Source organism: Mesoplodon densirostris, chromosome X, assembly GCF_025265405.1.
Source record: "Mesoplodon densirostris isolate mMesDen1 chromosome X, mMesDen1 primary haplotype, whole genome shotgun sequence".
NCBI lineage: Eukaryota > Metazoa > Chordata > Mammalia > Artiodactyla > Ziphiidae > Mesoplodon > Mesoplodon densirostris.
The window spans coordinates 96,554,805-96,575,362 of record NC_082681.1 but is presented as its reverse complement, the minus strand read 5'-3'; the positions used below and the strand labels follow the sequence as shown (position 1 = coordinate 96,575,362).

Below are 20,558 nucleotides of genomic sequence, written 5' to 3'. Positions count from 1 at the left end.
GAGGAGTACTGGTCAGGTATTTTGCAGAATGTGGGACTTGTCTGATTTTTTTTTTCTCATGATTAGACTGAGGTAATGTGATTTTGGGAGGAAGACACAGCAGTTAAGTGCCATTCTCATCACAGATATCAAAGGTACAGCATATCAACATGATTTACCAATTTTGGTGTTAATCTTGATCATCTAGCTGAGGCAGTGTTTGCCAGGTTTCTCCTCTGTAAAGCTACTCTTTCTTCTTCCTTTGCATGCTGTACTCTTTGGAAGGAAGTCACTACGCACAGCCCACAATCAAAGGGGGGAAGGCCCAAGCTTCATCTCCTTGAGGGGGGCTGTATCTGCATAAATTATTTGGAATTCTTCTGCACAGATTTGTCACATCTCCCCCATTTATTTATTCATCCAATCATTTATTTATATCAGTATAGACTCAAATATATTTGTTTTATACTTTGGGTGATGATCCAAAACAATGTTATTTCTTTTGTTGTTCTTTAGCCATTAGGGAGGGGGCGGTTTCAGGTTGGCTCTGTGTCCCTTTGACATGCTCCATATCCTTTTTGCTTGTTTTCTGAGCATTTCCTTACTCCCTGACACTATAAGATGCTCCATTGTCATTTTGTATATTTGCTGCCCCAGCCCTAGAATCAGCCATTTCTGCAAGGGGCCCTGGTTCTTTTCATTGAAGAATGCTATTAGAAACTAAGATCTGGGGACTAGGTTTTATTTTATTTCAATGTTAATGAATTTTAATTTCAATTTAAATAGCCACATGTGGCTCATAGCTACCACACTGGACAATGTAACTCTAGATCTTAATTACAATCATCATAAACATCAAAATACTGGACTCTGGCCCTTGCCAGGGGCTGAGGGGTGGGGGAAATGGGGAAGTGTTGCTCAAAGGGTACAAACTTCCAGTAACAAGATGAATAAGTTTGGGGATCTAATGTACAACATAGTGATTATAGCTAATGATACTGTACCACATACTTGAATGTTGCTAACATGTTCTCACCACAAAAAAAGAAATGGTAACCATGTGACTGGATGAAGGTGGTAGCTAATACTATGGTGGTAATCATTTTGCAATTTATAAATGTGTCAAATCAACACACTGTATACCCTACACTTACACAATGTTATGTGTCAATTATATCTCAATAAAGCTGGGGAAAATATTGGATTCTGTGGACCCATGTGGATCTCATCTCTTTGGAAGTGTGGTAATTTGGTTATATGACAGTCACTTACCCGATAATGAAGCAGGAAACGGCAGTCCCCAAGAAGGCATAGGCCAGAATAGACCCAAGGTTTCTGAAAAAGTGTCTCTGAATAAAACAAAAAAGCAGGAATCACACTGTGAATTTTGACAGTGAACATTAGAAACACTACAAGTCTCTAAAAAGTGAAACTTTACTTACTGCTTCCATTATATTAATTAACAACTGAAGTTACTCCTGAATAATGCTATTTAGCCTTAGGAAATCATGGTTTTAAGATATCCTTTGTCCTACCAATCAGTGAGCAAGCAAGCAAGGCCTTAGTAAATTTCAGAAAAAAACTACTCTGGCTGATTATATTAAATTACAATTTGTGTGTTTTGTGTGTGTGTGTGTGTGTGTGTGTGTGTGTGTGTGTGTGAGTATGTGTGTGTAAGTAGACCAATCATTTTCACAGATTTCACCCAAACTATTTTACCCTAGTGATTCAACTAGTCACTTCCAGTTCTGGTGGTACCTTAGAAGAACATTACAGATATAAGTTTGAAACTAATAAGCTATGAAAGTGCTAAGGAGCTTTCTGGTTAACTCAGCATCAGAGGCGTCTTCTGATATTCATCTGAATTAATCTTTGGAGTCTGGGAAAGAGGGAAAATAGAGATAGGTGTGGAGAAACAAGAAACAGGTAGTTCATCTAAGATGGGCAAATTTATAAGTATGTGTACACACACACACACAAATTTACTTCTCATAAATCACTGGGCCTGTGGATATTCTGATGGGGAAAATCCTTGTTCTTGGGACCCTGAGACATGATCCTTACTTCTCAAGGCATAAAGCTGTTCACACTGGACAATCATAACTATTTAACAAAAACAGACGAACAAAATCCCCTAAACACCCTAATTAAACAGGAACCAGGAACACTTTATCTAGAAATGTTAAAAGGCAGGAGAGTCCCAGCATGTGAGCTAAGCACCATCAGGGAAAGAGAGGGCACAGAAGAAGCACTCAGCCTGGATCAAGCAGCCATCATGAAGTCTGATCAGACAAAGGGCTGCAGGCGACCACTGGTTTGCATTCCAGACAGAGGACCTAAGACCTTGGCTTCAGCCTTCCCCAATGCCTGCCCATCTCTGAGGCTGTGAAGAAGGCATCAAAGAACCCCTAGTGCCCCTAAACCACCTGCTCAGAACAGACTCCTTCAAGGGCTTCCCACACTGACAGTCATCAAATGAAGGTACTGCCTGTACATATTATAGACACATTATGTTTGCCTCCTAAATCAGTCATTGTCCTCAGTCTTTTTTTAATGCTAATGCATTTATATGCCACTGTTTTGAAAAAAAATTAGACTTCAAAAAAAATCAACAACTGTGACCTACTTGCCTTTAAAAGCTCCATCAAGTGCTTAAACCAGGGAGGGAGTGCATCAAGGACAAGACATGAGACCAATGAAACCCATGCAAAGTATCCAGGAGCAAAATTTTAATCCTAGATGTGCTTTCCCCTGCCACTCGGCTTTCTTTTGGGTAATCATTCCTATGGTTGGTTTGAATATATTAAGTAAATTTGTATTTATGATATTAGCCAAAGCAGAAAATTAGAAATGTAAATCTACCACCAAAACTGCATTCATGATATATTCTAAAATCACACACACACACACAAATTACCCATCCCCTTCATATCTCTTGATATGAACTGGAATTTTATTGCACCTTGAAAAGGTATAACATGCCACTTATTTGTATATTATTACACCTAGTATTTCATTATACACTTCATAGTTTACAAAGTACTTTCGCATATTAGCTCATCCAATTCTCACAACAACCTCATCATGAAGGTGTTTTTTGGACCATTTTATACGAGAGACAACTAAGGCTCAAAAGTGTGATGTGAGCTGCCTGAAGTCACATGTCTACCAAACCGCAGCACCAGAACAGGAAAGCAGGTCTTCTGACCCCAACGCATTGCACTCTCACCGCACAAGATGCCCTTCTTGATTCCCACCACATCCTTTTGGGGAAGAAGGACAGGAGGTGTCTAGTGGAATCCTGTATCTTTCATCATCTTCTTATTTGGCCTTAACAGTTCACAGTCACGTGTGGTTCACATGGCCATGACTGGTTCAGTCTCTCCCTTCTTTTCCCTTTCCATTATAGAATAGCAAAAAGAAACAAAAGGAGATGACATGCCCTGGTAAAGCCTTTGAGAATATAAACCTAAAACAGATCAGGATGAGAAGGTTTGCATTCAATGAAAATCCACCTGGCATCCCAATTCCTAGTTGTACCATTCTAAGCCTTACATTCCTACTCCTTGGGAAACCTTATCATCGCCCATTCCCCTGACAAATTTGAACATGGTGTGTGTGTGTATTGGGGGAAATTCACAAAACATGAAAGCTTCTATAGGTGAATTCTTTCCCTGCCAATGCCCTCTAAGCAAACTGAGTGGTAGCACAAAATTAGAGCTAAGACCATGGTACTTTTTTCAAGTTAGAAAAAAAGAAGGCCCATGTCTGAATGACAACTACATGTACATAGGTCAAAGGGTATGAATCTGTTTACATACCAGAGGTTAAATGGTGAAACACTTATTACACATTTAATTGGGAACATTTAATCAGAGATGGCAACCACATAAGTACCAACTATTTAGGTGTCTGATTAAAAAGGAAAGAGACTAAACTAAGAGCTAATAATAAACTTTAAGACTAGCATTTCAAAAACAACTTAAATTGCTAACTGGCAAAGCCTGTTATTTTTCTTCTGAGAAAATGAAGCTGACAAAGGGAAGGCTCTGCAAACACTAAGGTTTTTTTTTAGCCATTAGAGTGGCTTTCACAACCAATGGTTTGGTTTCATTTTAAAGCAACTATGACCTTGATTGTACATTAAGATTAGTTATCTAAAATACCAAATTATTCATCACCCATTTGATCTTAAGAGCAGCTCCCAAACTCTTTATTCAGATAAAGAATACCATTATTTATACCTGTAAGATCATCTACCATTTTTTACATGTCAATAGCTGACATATAGATTCACATTACTTCGGCAACCTCATAAATAAGTCAGAAAAAGGATACTTTTTTGGTACAGAAAACCTATATCTGGAAAGAATGTAACACAGAGGAACAATTCTAGGCCCTCCAGTCAGACAGACAGGGATAACCTTGACTCAGTCCTCCACCACCTACATAACCTCAAATGTCACTTAATCGTTCTCAATTTGGCTTCATCATCAGTAAAATGCAGGACATTCTCTACATGTCTGAGTGTCCAGATGTGCATTGGGCTGGTGTGCAGAAACACAGCCTCCTGCTCCTCAAGCATCCATTGTGGAGAGGGGACTTAAGTTCCATCCCTCCTCCCTTGGAGGTGATGCAGTAAGAAGGGGCCATGTGATCTCTGAAGGAGGAGATTGGCTTGACCCTGACTTGTAGCCTTGACTCTCTTACGAAAAGTGGGGGAGTGCTCTTGCTCCTATGGCCTCCATGCTACGAGCAAAAGAGGCAGCCTTTGGCAGGCCCAGCAATTTCTAGGATCTCTCCATTTCAGCCTCCCTATCTGTGACTGTGACCGACGTGGTGGCTAAAGAGCATCTGTCTTCAATACATGAGGTCGGCAGTAAGGAGCCCCATTACCAAGGGCTAAACTATATCATCCAAGATGCGTCACCAGGGACTTTGGGTCATAAATTGATCATTCAGTTGCCAGTTAGCTCCTTGTGTCTGTTTATAAATGAGTTGGAAACCTGGGGGAGAAGGGGTGTGAGGTAATCTACCACCCTCACATTCTTACAGAGTTTCTGTGATGATCAGAAATAACGTATGTAAAAACCGAAATAAAGGATATATGCAAAGTTCTTTATATCATATGCTCCATAAATAACTATATTTGTGTGGGTTGGTAAGAGTTTAAAAACCTTCTGAAAACTGCAGAGTTGCTTTGACAGAAGAACCAGCCTGATAGGCAGGCACCCTCTCATAAAATGAGTTGTGACTGTTCCCTCCTCTGTGTTCTGAAAGATTTTGTGTAGGACTCATTATTTCTTCCTTAAATGCTAGATAGAATTCACCAGTGAAGCCATCTGGGCTTATATAAAGGCTTTTAACTATGAACTCAGTTTATTTCATTAATATAGGGCTGTTGAAGCTTTTCATCTCTTCTTGGGTCAGTTTTGGTAATTTGTGCCTTTTGAGAAATTCATCCATTTCACCTGGGTTGTCCAATTTATTGGTACCAAGTTGTTCATATTATTCTCTTATTGTCCTCTTAATGTATGAAGGGTCTATACTGATGTCCCCTCTTTCATTCCTGATATAGGTAATTTGTTTCTTTCCTCTTTTTTTAATTTATTTATTTATTTTTGCTGTGTTGCATCTTCGTTTTTGTGCGAGGGCTTTCTCTAGTTGTGGCAAGCGGGGGCCACTCTTCATCGCGGTGCGCGGGCCTCTCACTATCGCGGCCTCTTGTTGCGGAGCACAGGCTCCAGACGCGCAGGCTCAGTAGTCGTGGCTCACGGGCCTAGTTGCTCCGCGGCATGTGGGATCCTCCCAGACCAGGGCTCGAACCCGTGTCCCCTGCATTAGCAGGCAGATTCTCAACCACTGCGCCACCAGGGAAGCCCCTCTTTCCTCTTTTTTTTTACCTTGATTGATCTATCTAGAGGTTTATCAACTTTGAAGGCATTCTCTACTTCCTAAGGATGCTACTGAGTTTTATTGGCAGCCAAGATCTCTCTTCTCTAGGCTCAGTGAAAAGGTTTCCTTTAGTCCCCTTTCAGAAAGACAGCTGAAACAAGGTCCTTGGCTGTTATCTGAAGTAGGCCTTTTTGGAGGCTAAATTTTCACAGAATAGTCCCACAATGGGGAGGAAGGGAGCCACCCACACTATTTATAAAGGTATTTGGTATTTTAAATATCTAGGGGCTTAGGCCCAACCTTGCTGCTGAACACAATGACCCTCCCTCAATAATGATATTTTTTAAACTTTTTACTTTGGAGTAATTATAGGTTCACAGAAGTTGCAAAAATAGTGCAGAGAGGTCCCGCGGTACCTTGACACATTTTCCTCCACTGGTTATATCTCACATAATTGTAGTGCAATATCAAAACCAGGAAACTGACATTGGTACAATGTGTGTGCATAGTTCTATGTCATTTTATCACATGTGTAGATTCTTGTAACCACCACTGCAATCAAGATGCAGAACTGTTCCACTCCCTCATGCTACCCACTTTATAGTCACAGCCACCCCCTCCCCTTCTCATCCCCACCATCCCTAACCCCTGGCAACCAATAATTTGTTCTCCATCCCTATAATTTTGTCATTTCTAGAATGCTATATAAATGAAACCATATAGTATGTGACCTTTTGAGACTGGATTTTTTTCACTCAGCATAATGCCTTTGAGATCCATCCAGGCTGTTTTGTGTATCAATAGTTTGTTCCATTTTTGCTGAGTAGTATCCATGGTATGGATGCTTCTTTAACCATTCACCTATTGTAGGACATTTTGTTTGTTTCCAGTTTGGGGCTATTACAAATAAAGTTGTTATGAACAACCATATACAGTTTCTTGTGTAAACCGAAGTTTTCATTTCTCTGGGATAAATCCTCATAAATAAAATCGCTGGGTCATATGGTAATTTCAACTTTAGTTTTATAAGAAACTGCAAACGTGTTTTCCAGAGTGGTCATACCATTTTACATTCCCACCAGCAATGGATGAGAGTTCTAGACTTTAAAACAGAAATGAGTCACTGATGGTGAGTCAACTGTAGTCTCTGAGTGGGTACAGAACACAGTAATAAGCAATCTGAGAGAAGGAAAAAAACTAGAATATTGTGCAGGAAAATTAAAGCAGAGATTCCCATGCTTTAAGAAATACTGGCAAAAATTCCTTACCTTCTTTAAACTGTATCCAGCATGGAAAATAATTGGAGGCAGTAGAATGTTGAAAAAGACCTCTGGATCAAATGTTACCTAAAAGTTTAAAAAGAAAAAAAGCCAATTTTTTGTTGAATACCAATTGCTGCCATAATATTTGCTTAATATTTTAAGCCACTGACTAAAGTTTGAATATTTAAAACAAATGACATAAATGTGAAAAATCACAGACTCAGCACAGTAGAGAAGCCACAGTTCCCATGAGCACTGGCCTGTTCTTCTCCACACAGTACTTCTGCCTTCTACTCTTGGTGTGTTGTTGAATATGTATTAAGACACAACAATTCAATGCAATTTTGAGAACTCACAGAAAGCTTCTGGTCAATGTTCTTAAACAAGAAATGAAAACATCTTGATTTTTATCAAACCTTTATAAAGGTTCAACTACAATAAAAGATGCAGTCATGATTCTTCATTAATTTCCTGTATCCTACCACATAATGATTTATAGAAATAATCTTACTGAATTTAAGTCTCTTTTGAGTGACCAGCCATTTGTGATACGTAATGTGGACTAGATCAAAGTCTCCAGTGGTGCTAGTGACTTCCTGAATATCAACATAAATTCATCAACTCTAAGGGGACTAAAACTATCTGTAGGCAATCAGGGAAATCACTCTGAGACTATCAGCAAAGCCTTATCACATCCAGAAAAGAATTAAACATTCTATAAAGCCTCCTAACCTTTTTAAAGAATTTGTTCACGTTGGTAGATTAACTGGCTCTTATTTCAATTAATTATTTTAAATCTCCATTCTAATTATTAAATGTAAACAGCCATTAGTGTGGTATTACACTGGGTATCTTTCTCAGTTGCATTTAATTTCACAAATGTTTATGGAAATCCCATGCATTCTTATGAAGGGTTGAGAGCAAAGAGCTCACTAGGACCGCCCTTAGGGACAGAGAGAAGATGGGCATGTTGAACGCTCCAGGTTGAGAATAATTTTCTTTAAGGATTATGGCAGATCCTGAGAACAATAATAATTTAATTTTTGGAGCACAGGCTACACTCTTTGACTGCAAGCTTTCACATATTAAAGGGGTCTCCCACAACTTGGATCCCTAGACTTTATATGGAAGCCCTCCTGCTGATAAGCCCGGGTCTATAAGGTACTAGAATGTATGTGGATAAATACAGATGTTGTGCTTATCCTGGAAATCACCCAAGTGAAGTGAAGAGATATATAACCCCTTTTCCTGTGGAGTATTTTAGCTACCCCCAACATTAAATGAAAAACAACATATGGACTCAAATTCTAAGACAACAAGACATTTTTCCTCTGAATATTCATGAAGCCTTTGGCATCAATCACCAATGAGAGTGGGAAACTCAATAAATGTTTGTAGAATATGGTAAAATAACCAACCACAAAGAAGTAAGAGTAACACTTCTGAACACTGATTATAACAAGCTAAAAGAAAAATAAGAAACCAATCTTAATTTAAGAAAGAAACAATCTCATCCCTAAACCATAACAAGAGTAAGAGACATAATCAAAAAGAGATGGGAGTTGGAGAGAGGAGCTGAGTGGGATGTACGAACCCACTGCACCATTGGTGGCCCACATCAGTCTGACAAAGCTAAAAGGCTCAAGTTCAAATCTGGTTCCTTCTCCTCATCACAGTCCAAAGGCTTCCTAGCCAAACTGACAGCCAGGAATGTTACTGATGTTCCAGGAGTGTGAAAAGATTTCTGTTCACAAAGTTGAGACAGAATCGGAAAATCAAAAACCACGTCAGGACCAAAGTGGCTGAGTGGCCCGAGCTCACCTTCCTCAGCATGTCATTCTGCTCTACACTGTTGACCTTGCCAGGGCTGATTTCTCCTTTCAGGGTGTATTCGAAGAACTTCCCACTGACATTCACTAATAAGGTGCTGAAGGCCCTGTCTTCCTGAGTGCAGCTGAGTGACTTGTCATGACCACTGGTGGCAGTGGTGCCATACCTTAGGATCACCCCGACGATGAGCCCTGAAACAGAGTGGAAGAAAACATCAGGCCTGTGGAAGGACACAGAGAGCGTGGGAATAATGGCAACAACTAAGAAACTCTGAAGTAATCTTAGAGACCAGGTAGATGATGTGTATTTTAGGGACAACTACACAGTCCTTCAAAAGGGTTAAAAATCCATCTATTCTGGTCTGAGTCCCTCAGCCACCAAGACGACAAGGTAGGACAGTACCTTTCGGGATTATGACAGTACTCTGAGTACTGTGAACCACTGATCATGTCTCATTTCTCAGGTTTCTGCTGGAGGAAGATGGGGTGATAAGAGGCAAAGTTTTTTTCTGCCTAGCACAGCACAAAGCAGAACCACTGAGCTCTTTTATTTGCACCAGCAGCATCCCTCAGGCCATCCGCCAGCGAGGACAAGGCCTCGGGAATTTCTAGTTGTTACAAATGCAATTTGTTTTGCCACACGCTAGAGGAAGGGAAAAAAAAGAAAAGAAATGCTTTTGCTGAGGTCGTTTCAAGTATTGGGTATCATGGAGAAAATAATTACATTCCTTAGGGAGCTAAACAGCACAGTGCCAATTTTCGCAGTCATGATTCAGGGACTGGAGAGCTGGCTTCTTGGGGCTATGCCATTGACACAGCTAGCATAATTAGCTGCAAGTCTTTCCATCTCATTTTGTTCTTAGCAGGGTTTTCCCTTTAGGAGGAAAAAAACAGCAAAATTGTGTGTAAGCATTTAATTCCATGAGTTATGAAGAAATGTTGCTCCCCTGGTTCTGAACATGAGTCACACACGCCCAAGCAAAAGTGAGGGAAATGTGAAAAAAAAGAAAACATAAATAACCACCAGACACTTTCCACAATTCTCTCTTAGGTGGAAGACTTCAGACTTCTCTCTATATTCAGTTCTTTGCTGGCAATATTAAGAGAGAGAATGGTAAAATGCTCCCCCATCTCATTTTGCCATTAATGGAGAAAGTTATATGAGAAAAAGAAAGAAAATGTTTATTATATCCTATGTATAATGTTCTACAATGTCTCTTATCACCAAGACATATGAGAACTCACAAGACATTGTTGAAGAACAAATAATATATAAAATCCAGACAGATATAATTTTTTAAGCCAACCTCTGTGCTCTGTGTCTGTATTGCTTTATTATTGTTGTTGCCGTTGTTGTTGTTAAAGACCTGTACGAACATACCTGAACTTTGCTGACTTTTGTGAAAAAATAAAGTTGTAAAATTTTACTACAAATTAAAAATGAGGTTCTTAATATCTCAATTTGAGAGCTTGGTCTCTGTGCTCTGGAAGGTACACACATGGTTACCATTTGGCAGCCAATCAAATAGACTGGGGTCCTGAGCAGTCTCTTTTTCTGGCTTGACTGTGCCAACTCTAAAGGAAATTTGTCATACGAGGTGCCCATAAGGGGCCTTTGTCATCCTCACCTTCGTTGTGTCAACCTGTACAACGAAGGTCCTTTACTCTCTTAGACTATTTTGGGGAGTAAACTTTCTAGATCTTGTGAAGGCTGCATCCTTTGCACTCTCTTGTGGGGACGCCTCTAGCGTGTTATTGATTTGTGTCACTATTAACATATATCTCATCAATGGCCAGACAATGGATCCTTTAAATTGGGGAAACGTCTAAATTTGTGAATTTTTAGAGCGCTCTCATAAACAGCCATTTTATTGGTACCTATGAAAAAACAAATTAGAAGGCGGTAAAAAAAAAATAGCTAACCTAAGAGCTCCCTCAGTTTAAAACAAAACAAAACCAAAAAACCAGTTTGGGAAGCCTCATTTGTGGTCTCAACTTACCCTCAATGGGTCTTACAGATGCTAATGAACAGGAGATTAATTGTTAATTAGGTTGATTAACAGAAAAATAGGAACCTGAGAGAAAGTCTATTGATTTCTTTCCAAAAAGGTGAAAATTTTAAAGGGACTCATCCCAAAAGGATAAAAATCTTTAGATGGTTATTAAGAAATGGGATAAATAAAACAGATGTTAATGGGATTAAAACAAAACGTTTTGATACAACACTACCTAAGGTTGGATGGGCCAAAGGGACCCCCTATGGTCCCCAACATTAAAGGGACCCAAACAAGTCCACTCTATTTACCCCAGTTAAATATATATATGCTTTTTACCCAATTGTAACCCAATTTTTACCCAATGTGTAACCAGGCCTCTTGACAAAATTAATGATGGCTAAACATCTTGAGATAGTAGATCATACATTTAACTCTATATAGAATTAATTGTAATAGTGCAACTCTAGATGTGGGAAGAAGCAACAAGGGAAAACATCCCCTGGATCATAACAGAAGATCCAGAGAATTTTAGGTTATTAACAGGGCCTAATACAAAATTTAGCACATTGAGTGGCCTATCAACACAATCCTCATCTGATCTCGGAATGCGCCTTCTTAGCACCTTGGGACAAATTGGTCAAGAAATGCCTCCCAGGGCTTCCCTGGTGGCGCAGTGGTTGAGAGTCCGCCTGCCGATGCAGGGGACATGGGTTCATGCCCCGGTCTGGGAGGATCCCACATGCCGCGGAGCGGCTGGGCCCGTGAGCCATGGCCGCTGGGCCTGCACGTCCGGAGCCTGTGCTCCGCAGCGGAGGAGGCCACAGCAGTGAGAGGCCCACTTACCGCAAAAAAAAAAAAAAGAAAAAAAAAAAGAAATGCCTCCCAAACCTTGGTCTAATTTACGACTAAGAGGAGGCGCTGTGGAAAAAAAAATGTTGCCTGCCATTCCAGTAAACAAAGAATATTGCCGGCCATCAGCTGCCAATGTAACCGCGCCCTCCCCCAACCCAAGGTGTGCCCTGGGGAGACTTCAGATGTAGAAAAACATGATATGCACATAGATAGTTAAAATGCATATCAAAGGAATAATTTCAATGAGCCAGACTCTTGCATCTTCGCAGACATAGAAAAGCGCCAAATTCATTAACTTGACAGGTCTGGTTTTTGTGATCTTTTGATGTTCAACTACACATTGTTTTTTTTTTTCCTGCAAAAACTCCTATATATCCTGGCTCCTCCCTTACCTCTTTGGAACAGATCCTCCGAGCTATCTGAGAGGCTGTTTCCTGGGCTGTATAGTACTCAGTAAGGTCCCTGAATAAAACACGTTTTTCTTCAGTTAACAGTGTCTTCATCAGGAAACCAAAATAAGTCATTTACAAAAGGCTATCCTTCTCCCAGATCAATAGCTGCTTTACATAACTCACTGTTTCTTTTCTGTACTAGCCTCATTATTTGCAGACCTAACTAAAAAAATAAACCACAATAGCACAGGGTCTTCACAACGACAACTATTCTAACAAAAGAGGAGTTGTGATACTGTGATTTATAATAAGAAATATATATTTGGTCTTTGTCCCAGTTTCCTGGTACAGAGCTCCTAAACCACCCCCCAATCTCTGAAGTGCTAAGTGTCTTTTTGTATGCTAATGAGATGGCTGGTGGCTGGGGGTTCCCGGCTTAGCCTCAGAATGAGGGCTGGTTGCCAGGGGAACCAATCAGGTGATTAGAGAGTTGGAACTTTTAAAATTATTTATTTATTTATTTAGGCTGCTGCACGGTCTTCATTGTGGCATGCGGGATCTTTTTAGTTGCGGCATGAGGACTTCTTAGTTGCGGCATGCAGACTCTTAGTTATGGCATGCAATCTCTTAGTTGCAGCATGCATGCAGGATCTAGTTCCCCAACCAGGGATCGAACCTGGGCCCCCTGCACTGGGAGCACGGAGTCTTACCCACTGGATGACCAGGGCAGTCCCCAGAGTTGGAACTTTTAATTCCACCCCACCCCTGACCTCCATGCAGTGAAGAGGAGCTAGAGGTTAATTGGATCACTAACGGCCAATGATTTAATTAATTATACCTATGTAATGAAGCCTCAATAAAAATCCCCAAAGTACACAGGTTCAGAGAAGTTCTGGGTTGCTGCACACGTGGAGCGCCAGACAGGGTAGCTCACCCAAAGAGGGCATGGAAGCTCCATGTCCCTTTCCACATACCTTACCTTATACATCTCTTCCATCTGGCGGTTCCTAAGTTATACCCTTTGATAATAAACCAGCAATATAGTTAAGTAAATGGGCTTCCTGAGTTCTTGGAGCTATTTTAGCAAATGATCAAAGCTAAGGAGGGGAACATGAGAACCTCTGATTTATAGCCAGTTGGTCAGAAGTTCAGGTGATAACCTGGACTTGTGACTAACCTCTGAAGTGAGAGGGGCAGGGGTCTTATGAGGCCTGTGGGATCTGATGCTATTTCCAAGTAGATAGTGTCAGAGTTGAGTTAAATTGTGGGATATTCAATCGGTATCTACTAGAGAGCTGGAGAATTGCTTTGGTGTGAGAAAACTCCCACACATGTGGTCACAGAAATGTCCAGTAAGAGTATTGAGAGCAGAAGGGAAACAGGAGATTTTTCCTTACAGGAGGCTTTTATTTGCAGACAAATTCCTCAACTACAGGAAATACCCTTGGAGTCTCTCTCTGTAATCATCACCATCATACGTAGAAGCATTATTAGATGACGAATATTAAAAATAATAGTACATACTTAGAAAATCTTTCCCTCCCTACCCGGGTCCAATGTGATGGAGACAGTGAAGGTGATGCTGCTGCCCCCTTGTGTTAAAATATGGCAACAAAGCCCCCTCACAGCAAAGATACAGGTTAAAACGTCCTAATTGATAGTTTTGACCAAAAATATACCAAGCAACAGGATTTGCTGCTAATTCAAGGTAGAGTTCGAGTAGCTCCTCAGACATTTAGATTCATATTTATTACCACTCTAGTCCATGGCACAAAAGGACAGTCATTGCTATATTAAGTTCACGTGTGGCATCTTCCACTTCAAGAAAGAATAAGACATTAGGACTGCAGAGGGGTATTTTAGTGAGAATATAACAAAGACTTGGAAAAAACATGAATGGCATATTTTCATCTTCTAGATATGGAAGACATCCTCTGACAGGGAACTATAAAGGGGTCATAACTACAAGGAATTAGAATTTGACATTAGATATTTTTCAAAGCTCAGAAACTTCAGTATTCCCCAAAAAATGATGGAGAACAAGAGGCATTAATAACTTTACTGGATCAACATCATAGTGTTCCAGATTACAAAGAGCAGTAATCAACTGTGTGTGGGCCAGAAAAATATCACATGTCAGCTGATGAAAAGAGACTCACTGATTTCACAGGTATATGACTAATGCTAGGAAAGAATTTAGTTTTGAACTTTTACAGAAAGCAAATATACATGAAATTCCTTTGACATCTGATGTAGCTTAAAGCAACATGGGGAACTCCAAAGGTGCAAAAATTCAAGACATTTTCAGTAGAAAAAACTCAAGACTGTTTCAACTTTTGAGTATGAAAAAACTCCTGTATTTGCATATTGTGCTGATGGTATACAACTGCCAACTTTTCTAATGTTTAAAAGAAACACATAACCAAAAAAAGAACCCTATGTACAATTTATGCATGTGCCCATCGGTGGTATGAGGAAGGAATTTAATTATGGACAAAGCATTGTTCAAAAATGCTATGAGGCCATTAAAGGAACTAGCCCCACTAGTCTGGTGCCAGTTTCTGCTTTTGTGACTCAGGTTGTTGGGAAGACAGTTGAACAAATCGACACTCAGCTGTAATTCTAGACAGCTATCCACCTGCTGCAATATTTAAATGTCTCTATTAATAAGCCTTTGTTAAGGAGTTGGAAACAGGTGCATGGATGCACTGTTCTCTAACGAGACTCCACCTTCCCTTATATGAGCTACTGGGAGCAGATGATCATCAGTTCGGTTTGGCCACCGCTATGGGGATTTTTACAGCACTGTAGTTGTTCTGAGTTCTAAAGCTTCATCTGAAATTCTGAGAAAAGAAAGCATCCCATTCCACATCCCGTTACACAGTGTTTGAAGAGAGTGATAACTATGTCTAATTGAGCAAATAAAGAGGATGCAATGGATGCCAGCAGTGACAATGATTTTTCAAGTTTGGGGGTCATTTAAGCGACTCTGGTTTTAAGAATGTATGTTACAGCCTTTTCAATATCCTTTTCTACTTGTTCTATTACTTATTAGGCAGCTGTGCTATTCATTGATATATTCGTTTCAAGGAGAATTCATTTAAAATATTTTTGTTACTTGTTTTGAATATGTAGTGAAATACTTTTTAAAAACTTTTTGTGTGTGTGTGGTACGCGGGCCTCTCACTGTTGTGGCCTCTCCCATTGCGGAGCACAGGCTCCGGACGCGCAGGCTCAGTGGCCATGGCTCACGGGCCTAGCCGCTCTGCGGCATGTGGGATCTTCCCGGACCGGGGCACGAACCCGTGTCCCCTGCATCGGCAGGTGGACTCTCAACCACTGCGCCACCAGGGAAGTCCTAAAAACAATTTTATTGAGGTACAATTTACATATCATAAAATTCCTCATTTTAAGTGTACAATTCAATGATTTTATTATATTCGCAGAGTTGTGCAATTATCACAATCTAATTTGGAACATTTCCTTTTGCAGTCACTCTCTGTTTCCCACTCCCAGCCCCAGGCAACTGATCTATTTTCTCTCTATAGATTTGCCTTTTCTGGACATTTCATACAAATGGAATCATACAATATGTACTCTTTTGTGTCTGGCTTCTTTGTCTTAGCATACTGTTTTCAAGGCTCACCCAGTGTGGAAGAAAGGTATTAGTACTTCATTACTTTTTATTGTTGAATAGTATTCCATTGTATGGATATACCATATTTTGTTTATCCATTCACCAGTTGATGAGCATTTGCATTGGTTCCACTTTTCTGCTATTATGAATAATGCTACTATGAACATTTGCATACAAGTCTGTATGGACATATGTTTTCATTTCTCTAGGGTTGAAACCTAGGAGCAGAACTGCTGTGTCATATGGTAAATCTATGTTTACTACTTTAAGAAACTGTCAAACTGTTTTCCATATGGGAAACTGTATACCATTTTATACAATTTATATCCCCACCAGCAAAGTATGAGAGTTATAGGTTGTTTACATGCTCTACAACACTTGTTATTGTCTTTTGATTGTATGTATTTTAGAGAGTGTTAAGTGATATCTCACTGTGGTTTTAATTTGCATTTCCCTAATGCCTAATGATGTCAAGCATACTTTTGGCTATCACAAATAAGGCTGCTATGAACATCCATAAAACAGGGTTTTATGTGAACATGTTTTCAATTCTCTAGGGCAAGCACCCAGAGTGGGATTGCTCAGTCATTGGGCAAGTGTATGTTTAACTTTATAAGAATTGGTCAAATCATTTCCCAGAGTTAATATACCATTTTGCAACAATCTACCCAGCGCCAAGCAATGTATGAGAGTTCTAGTTGCTTCAAATCTGATAACTCTTGACAATACAACAGAAAATCTGTGAATCGCCAATCAGCCAGCCAATGCTATTCTGATAAAGCTTGACTTTAATTAAAGAAATAAACTGAGTCTGTAGCCCTTCAAGACAAATGTTCTGTCTTGCTTCCATCAGTATATGAGATACTAAAATAGTGAAAATCAGGCCCATTAGCCAAGAGTTCAACCTCCAATCCAATGTTCCTCTTCTTCAACAGCTAAAATTCCAAAGATTTGATTAAAACCAACATGCAACAAGTTTATGTGAGTCAAAAAACACCATCATTTCTAAGTAGTTTCCCTAAATATGGAATGTCACAGTTAAGAATAAGAGGAAGAAAATGACTTTAGGTCTTAGATATCTACTTGGGAAAACAAGATATGGAAAAATCATTATATCGTCCCATGAAGTTTTTGGGACACCAGGAACATCTTCTCATCATTGCTGTGCTGCACAGCATTTCTCTATGGGTGACCAGATACCACATACCTTCTGACAGTCTTTACAAAATGGAGATGCCCATTCTAGTATATAATGGAAGAGTGGGAGAGTCTTTCATTGAAAACTAGGAACCAAGGAGGCAGACTTGGACTCAATGACTGAACTCTTTTTAAAATAGATCTTTACTGGATTATAATTGCTTCACAATACTGTCTTAGTTTCTATTGTACAACAAAGTGAATCAGCCATATGCATATATATATCCCCACATCCTCTCCCTCTTGAGCCTCCCTCCCACCCTCCCTATCCCACCCCTCTAGGTCATCGCAAAGCACCGAGTTGATCTCCCTGTGCTATACTGCTGCTTCCCGCTAGCTAACTATTTTACATTTGGTAGTGTATATAGGTCGTTGTTATTCTCACTTCGCTCATCTTCTCCCCCACCGCCCCCGTGTCCTCAAGTCCATTCTCTATGCCTACGTCTTTATTCCTGCCTGCCACTAAGTTCATCAGTACCATTTTTTTTTAGATTCCATATATATGCGTTAGCATACGGCATTTGTTTTTCTCTTTCTGATTTACTTCACTCTGTATGACAGACTCTAGGTCCATCCACCTCACTACAAATAACTCAAGTTCGTTTCTTTTTATGGCTCAGTAATATTCCATTGTATATACATGCCACATCTTCTTTATCCATTCATCTGGATGACTGAACTTTTAACTAGAGTCCAATATGGTACCCAAGTATAAACTGATTACACTTGCCTCATTCTAGGAGGGGTCTCTGCTGGCTCAACACCTCCAGGGCCTGGAGAGATTATTTCTGTCTAATCCAGGGCTACAGTCTCAGGAAGCCATTGTTGCCACACACCCAAACCACACTCTCCAAGCTCTATCCACCTGGCTCCTTTATCTCCCAATTGGTTCCAAATTTTGATAACAGAGAGAGCATCACTAATTCAACCCCTCAAATCCCAAGCAATATGGATGACCACCCAAATTCTTAAACATATTTTCTTTAAAATGCTTTTAAAATAAAATTCACAGATTTTGAGAAAATAATGGGAGGCTAGCAGATTACTGGATAATGTCTAAGGACCTTAAGTCAGGTATTTAAATATTTGATTCTGCCTCATACTCTGACATTTCCCAAAATCAAGGACAGTGTACTTGTGGCTGAATCATCACTCAACACATTTTAATTGCTGTTTTGTGTATTCCCCCTTTAATTAAAACACATTAATCAAGTTCAAGTCAACTGCCAAAGGACTACAAATGTTACTACAGCAGATTATCACACATTTTCCTGACCCGTTTGCCACTCTTTAAAGGTCCAGGACAAGACTTTCAGCTAAACATCAGCTACCTTTTGAAATAAATGAATCAATCTTTCCTCTGAGCCTCTGCCTGGAACTCTCTTCCCACTCTCTGCTCCCTAACCATCTTCATTGGGTTAACTCCTACTCATCCTTCAAGTCACAATGTAGATATCACTTCTTCCTGGCAGGGAAGCCCTTCCTGATACCTCAGGACTGGGTTGGATTCTCCACAATCAGGGCTGCCCTCACAGACTTCAACATGAAAGAGGCTCCCTGGAATTGTTCAGGGCACAATGTACACAACCGTATGTGGCAACCCATCTCATCATGCATTTCCGGAACAGTCTCTGATAGTGACTACGTTATCAGAACAATGATTGCACTGCACTGTGACTGCCATTTAAGTGCCTGTCCCTCATCCCCAGGGCTAATTTTCCTGAAGGCAATGCTCAATGAGTACTCACCACCCATCCCTGCATCTGACTACCACAACCACTCAGCAAACGACAAGAGACTACGGAGACATGAGCCAGTAGCCATGTGTTAACAAGGAATTACTCCATTTGAGTTATAAGGAAAGAGCCTTAGTTCTGACGCCTAAGGAAGCAACTACATATTTTCAGCCTCTTACCTGCCATTAAATTCAAGGATGCCCACCTTTATCAGCCTTTATAATTTGGCCCAAATTAATGAATAAAATTCCAGTACTCTCATAGGTTAAAAAACTTCCAATAATTTTGAGGCATATTACAGAATCTACTTCCTAGAAGCCCTGGATTTAAACAACACTGCAAATAAACAAATGCACGAATCACAGTTATCTTAGAGAGCCATGAAACTGGAACATACAATAGTAACTCCATTTGCTGCTCTAGTTACTCCAATTACTAAGGGATGGTTGAGTCTTAAACTGAAATACATGCAAATATACAGATATACACAACTGAAAAGGGCGGGTTTGGAGAACACATGGTAAAATAAATGAACAAAACAGAGCTCGTGTGTACTTACCTCAATTTTTGATGGTATATATTTTTTTAAAAAACTATTTAAGAATTCACCCGAATTCAAAGACTATCAACCAAAATAAACTATCTGCAATGGACTGACTGTGTCCTCTCAAACTCAAACTCAAACTCTCAAATATATGCTGAAGCCCTAACCCCCAAAGTGATTGTATTTGGAGATCAAGCTTTGAGGAGGTAATTAAGGTTAGAGGAGGTCATATGGGTGGGGTCTTAATCCAATAGAATTAGTGGCCTTATAAGAAGAGGAAGAGAGATCTCTCTCTCTCTGTGCACATGCACAGAGGAAAGGCCAAGTGAGCACACAGTGAAAAGGTGGCTTATCCAACAAGCCAGGAAGAAAGGCCTCACCAGAACCCAACCCTGGTGGCACCCAGATCTCAGACTTACAGCCTGTGAGAAAATAAATTTCTACAGTTTAAGCCACCTAGTCTGTGGTATTTTGTTATGGTAGCCCATATAGACTAGTATACTGTCTTTTTGAGAAACTGCAGGTGGTTTCTCTGGACCATCAGCAATACCTACCTCTACAGCTAACTCACATCCCACCTGCCAACCAGGAAACATTTCTTTTACAGATGAGAAGTTAAGCTCTCACTGCTGTAATACAGGGTCCCTAAACCCTACTCCAGAAATGTCTTTTGCTTATTTGTTTTGCTCTTACCATACCACCATCATGAGTTTTCTTAATCTTCCAAAGGAGACTGACACCATGTTGACCTCCTGACATGAAGTCCCACTTTTGTAGAAAGTATTATCTTATGGCTCTAACCAAGAAATTACCACACCTCTGTTCTCCCTGATCAAACTTGATAGGGCCAGACCCAAGTTTAATTTTCATTAATGCTTTTAAAACATCACACACTTGGGAAGATCCTGAAAATGTTTAGAAATTTAGTCATAGTCACACAATACATAATTTTTTACTTAGGTGACCAATACAACAATTCAGAAAAGGGGGACGGGACTTCCCTGGTGGCATGGTGGTTAAGAATCCACCTGCCAACGCAGGGGACACGGGTTCGATCCCTGGTCCAGGAAGATCCCACATGCCATGGAGCAACTAAGCCCGTGCGCCACAACTACTGAGACTGCGCTCTAGAGCCCACGAGCCACAACTACTGAAGCCCGCATGCTCTAGGGCCCACATGCCGCAACTACTGAGCCCGTGAGCTGCAACTACTGAAGCCCGTGCGCCTAGAGCCCGTG

General features: G+C 40.2%; 1 protein-coding gene across 1 annotated transcript in view; it reads right to left on the bottom strand.

Annotated features, from left to right (window-relative positions):
- SLC9A7 (solute carrier family 9 member A7) overlaps window positions 1-20,558 on the bottom strand; it is a 149,465-nt gene that overhangs the window by 70,778 nt on the left and 58,129 nt on the right. The window contains exons 2-4 of the mRNA XM_060086593.1: window positions 8,958-9,157; window positions 7,143-7,220; window positions 1,252-1,328 (exon numbers count right to left, since the gene is read on the bottom strand). Coding sequence (XP_059942576.1) covers window positions 1,252-1,328; window positions 7,143-7,220; window positions 8,958-9,157 — 355 coding nt within the window. The remainder of the gene's footprint in view (window positions 1-1,251; window positions 1,329-7,142; window positions 7,221-8,957; window positions 9,158-20,558) is intronic.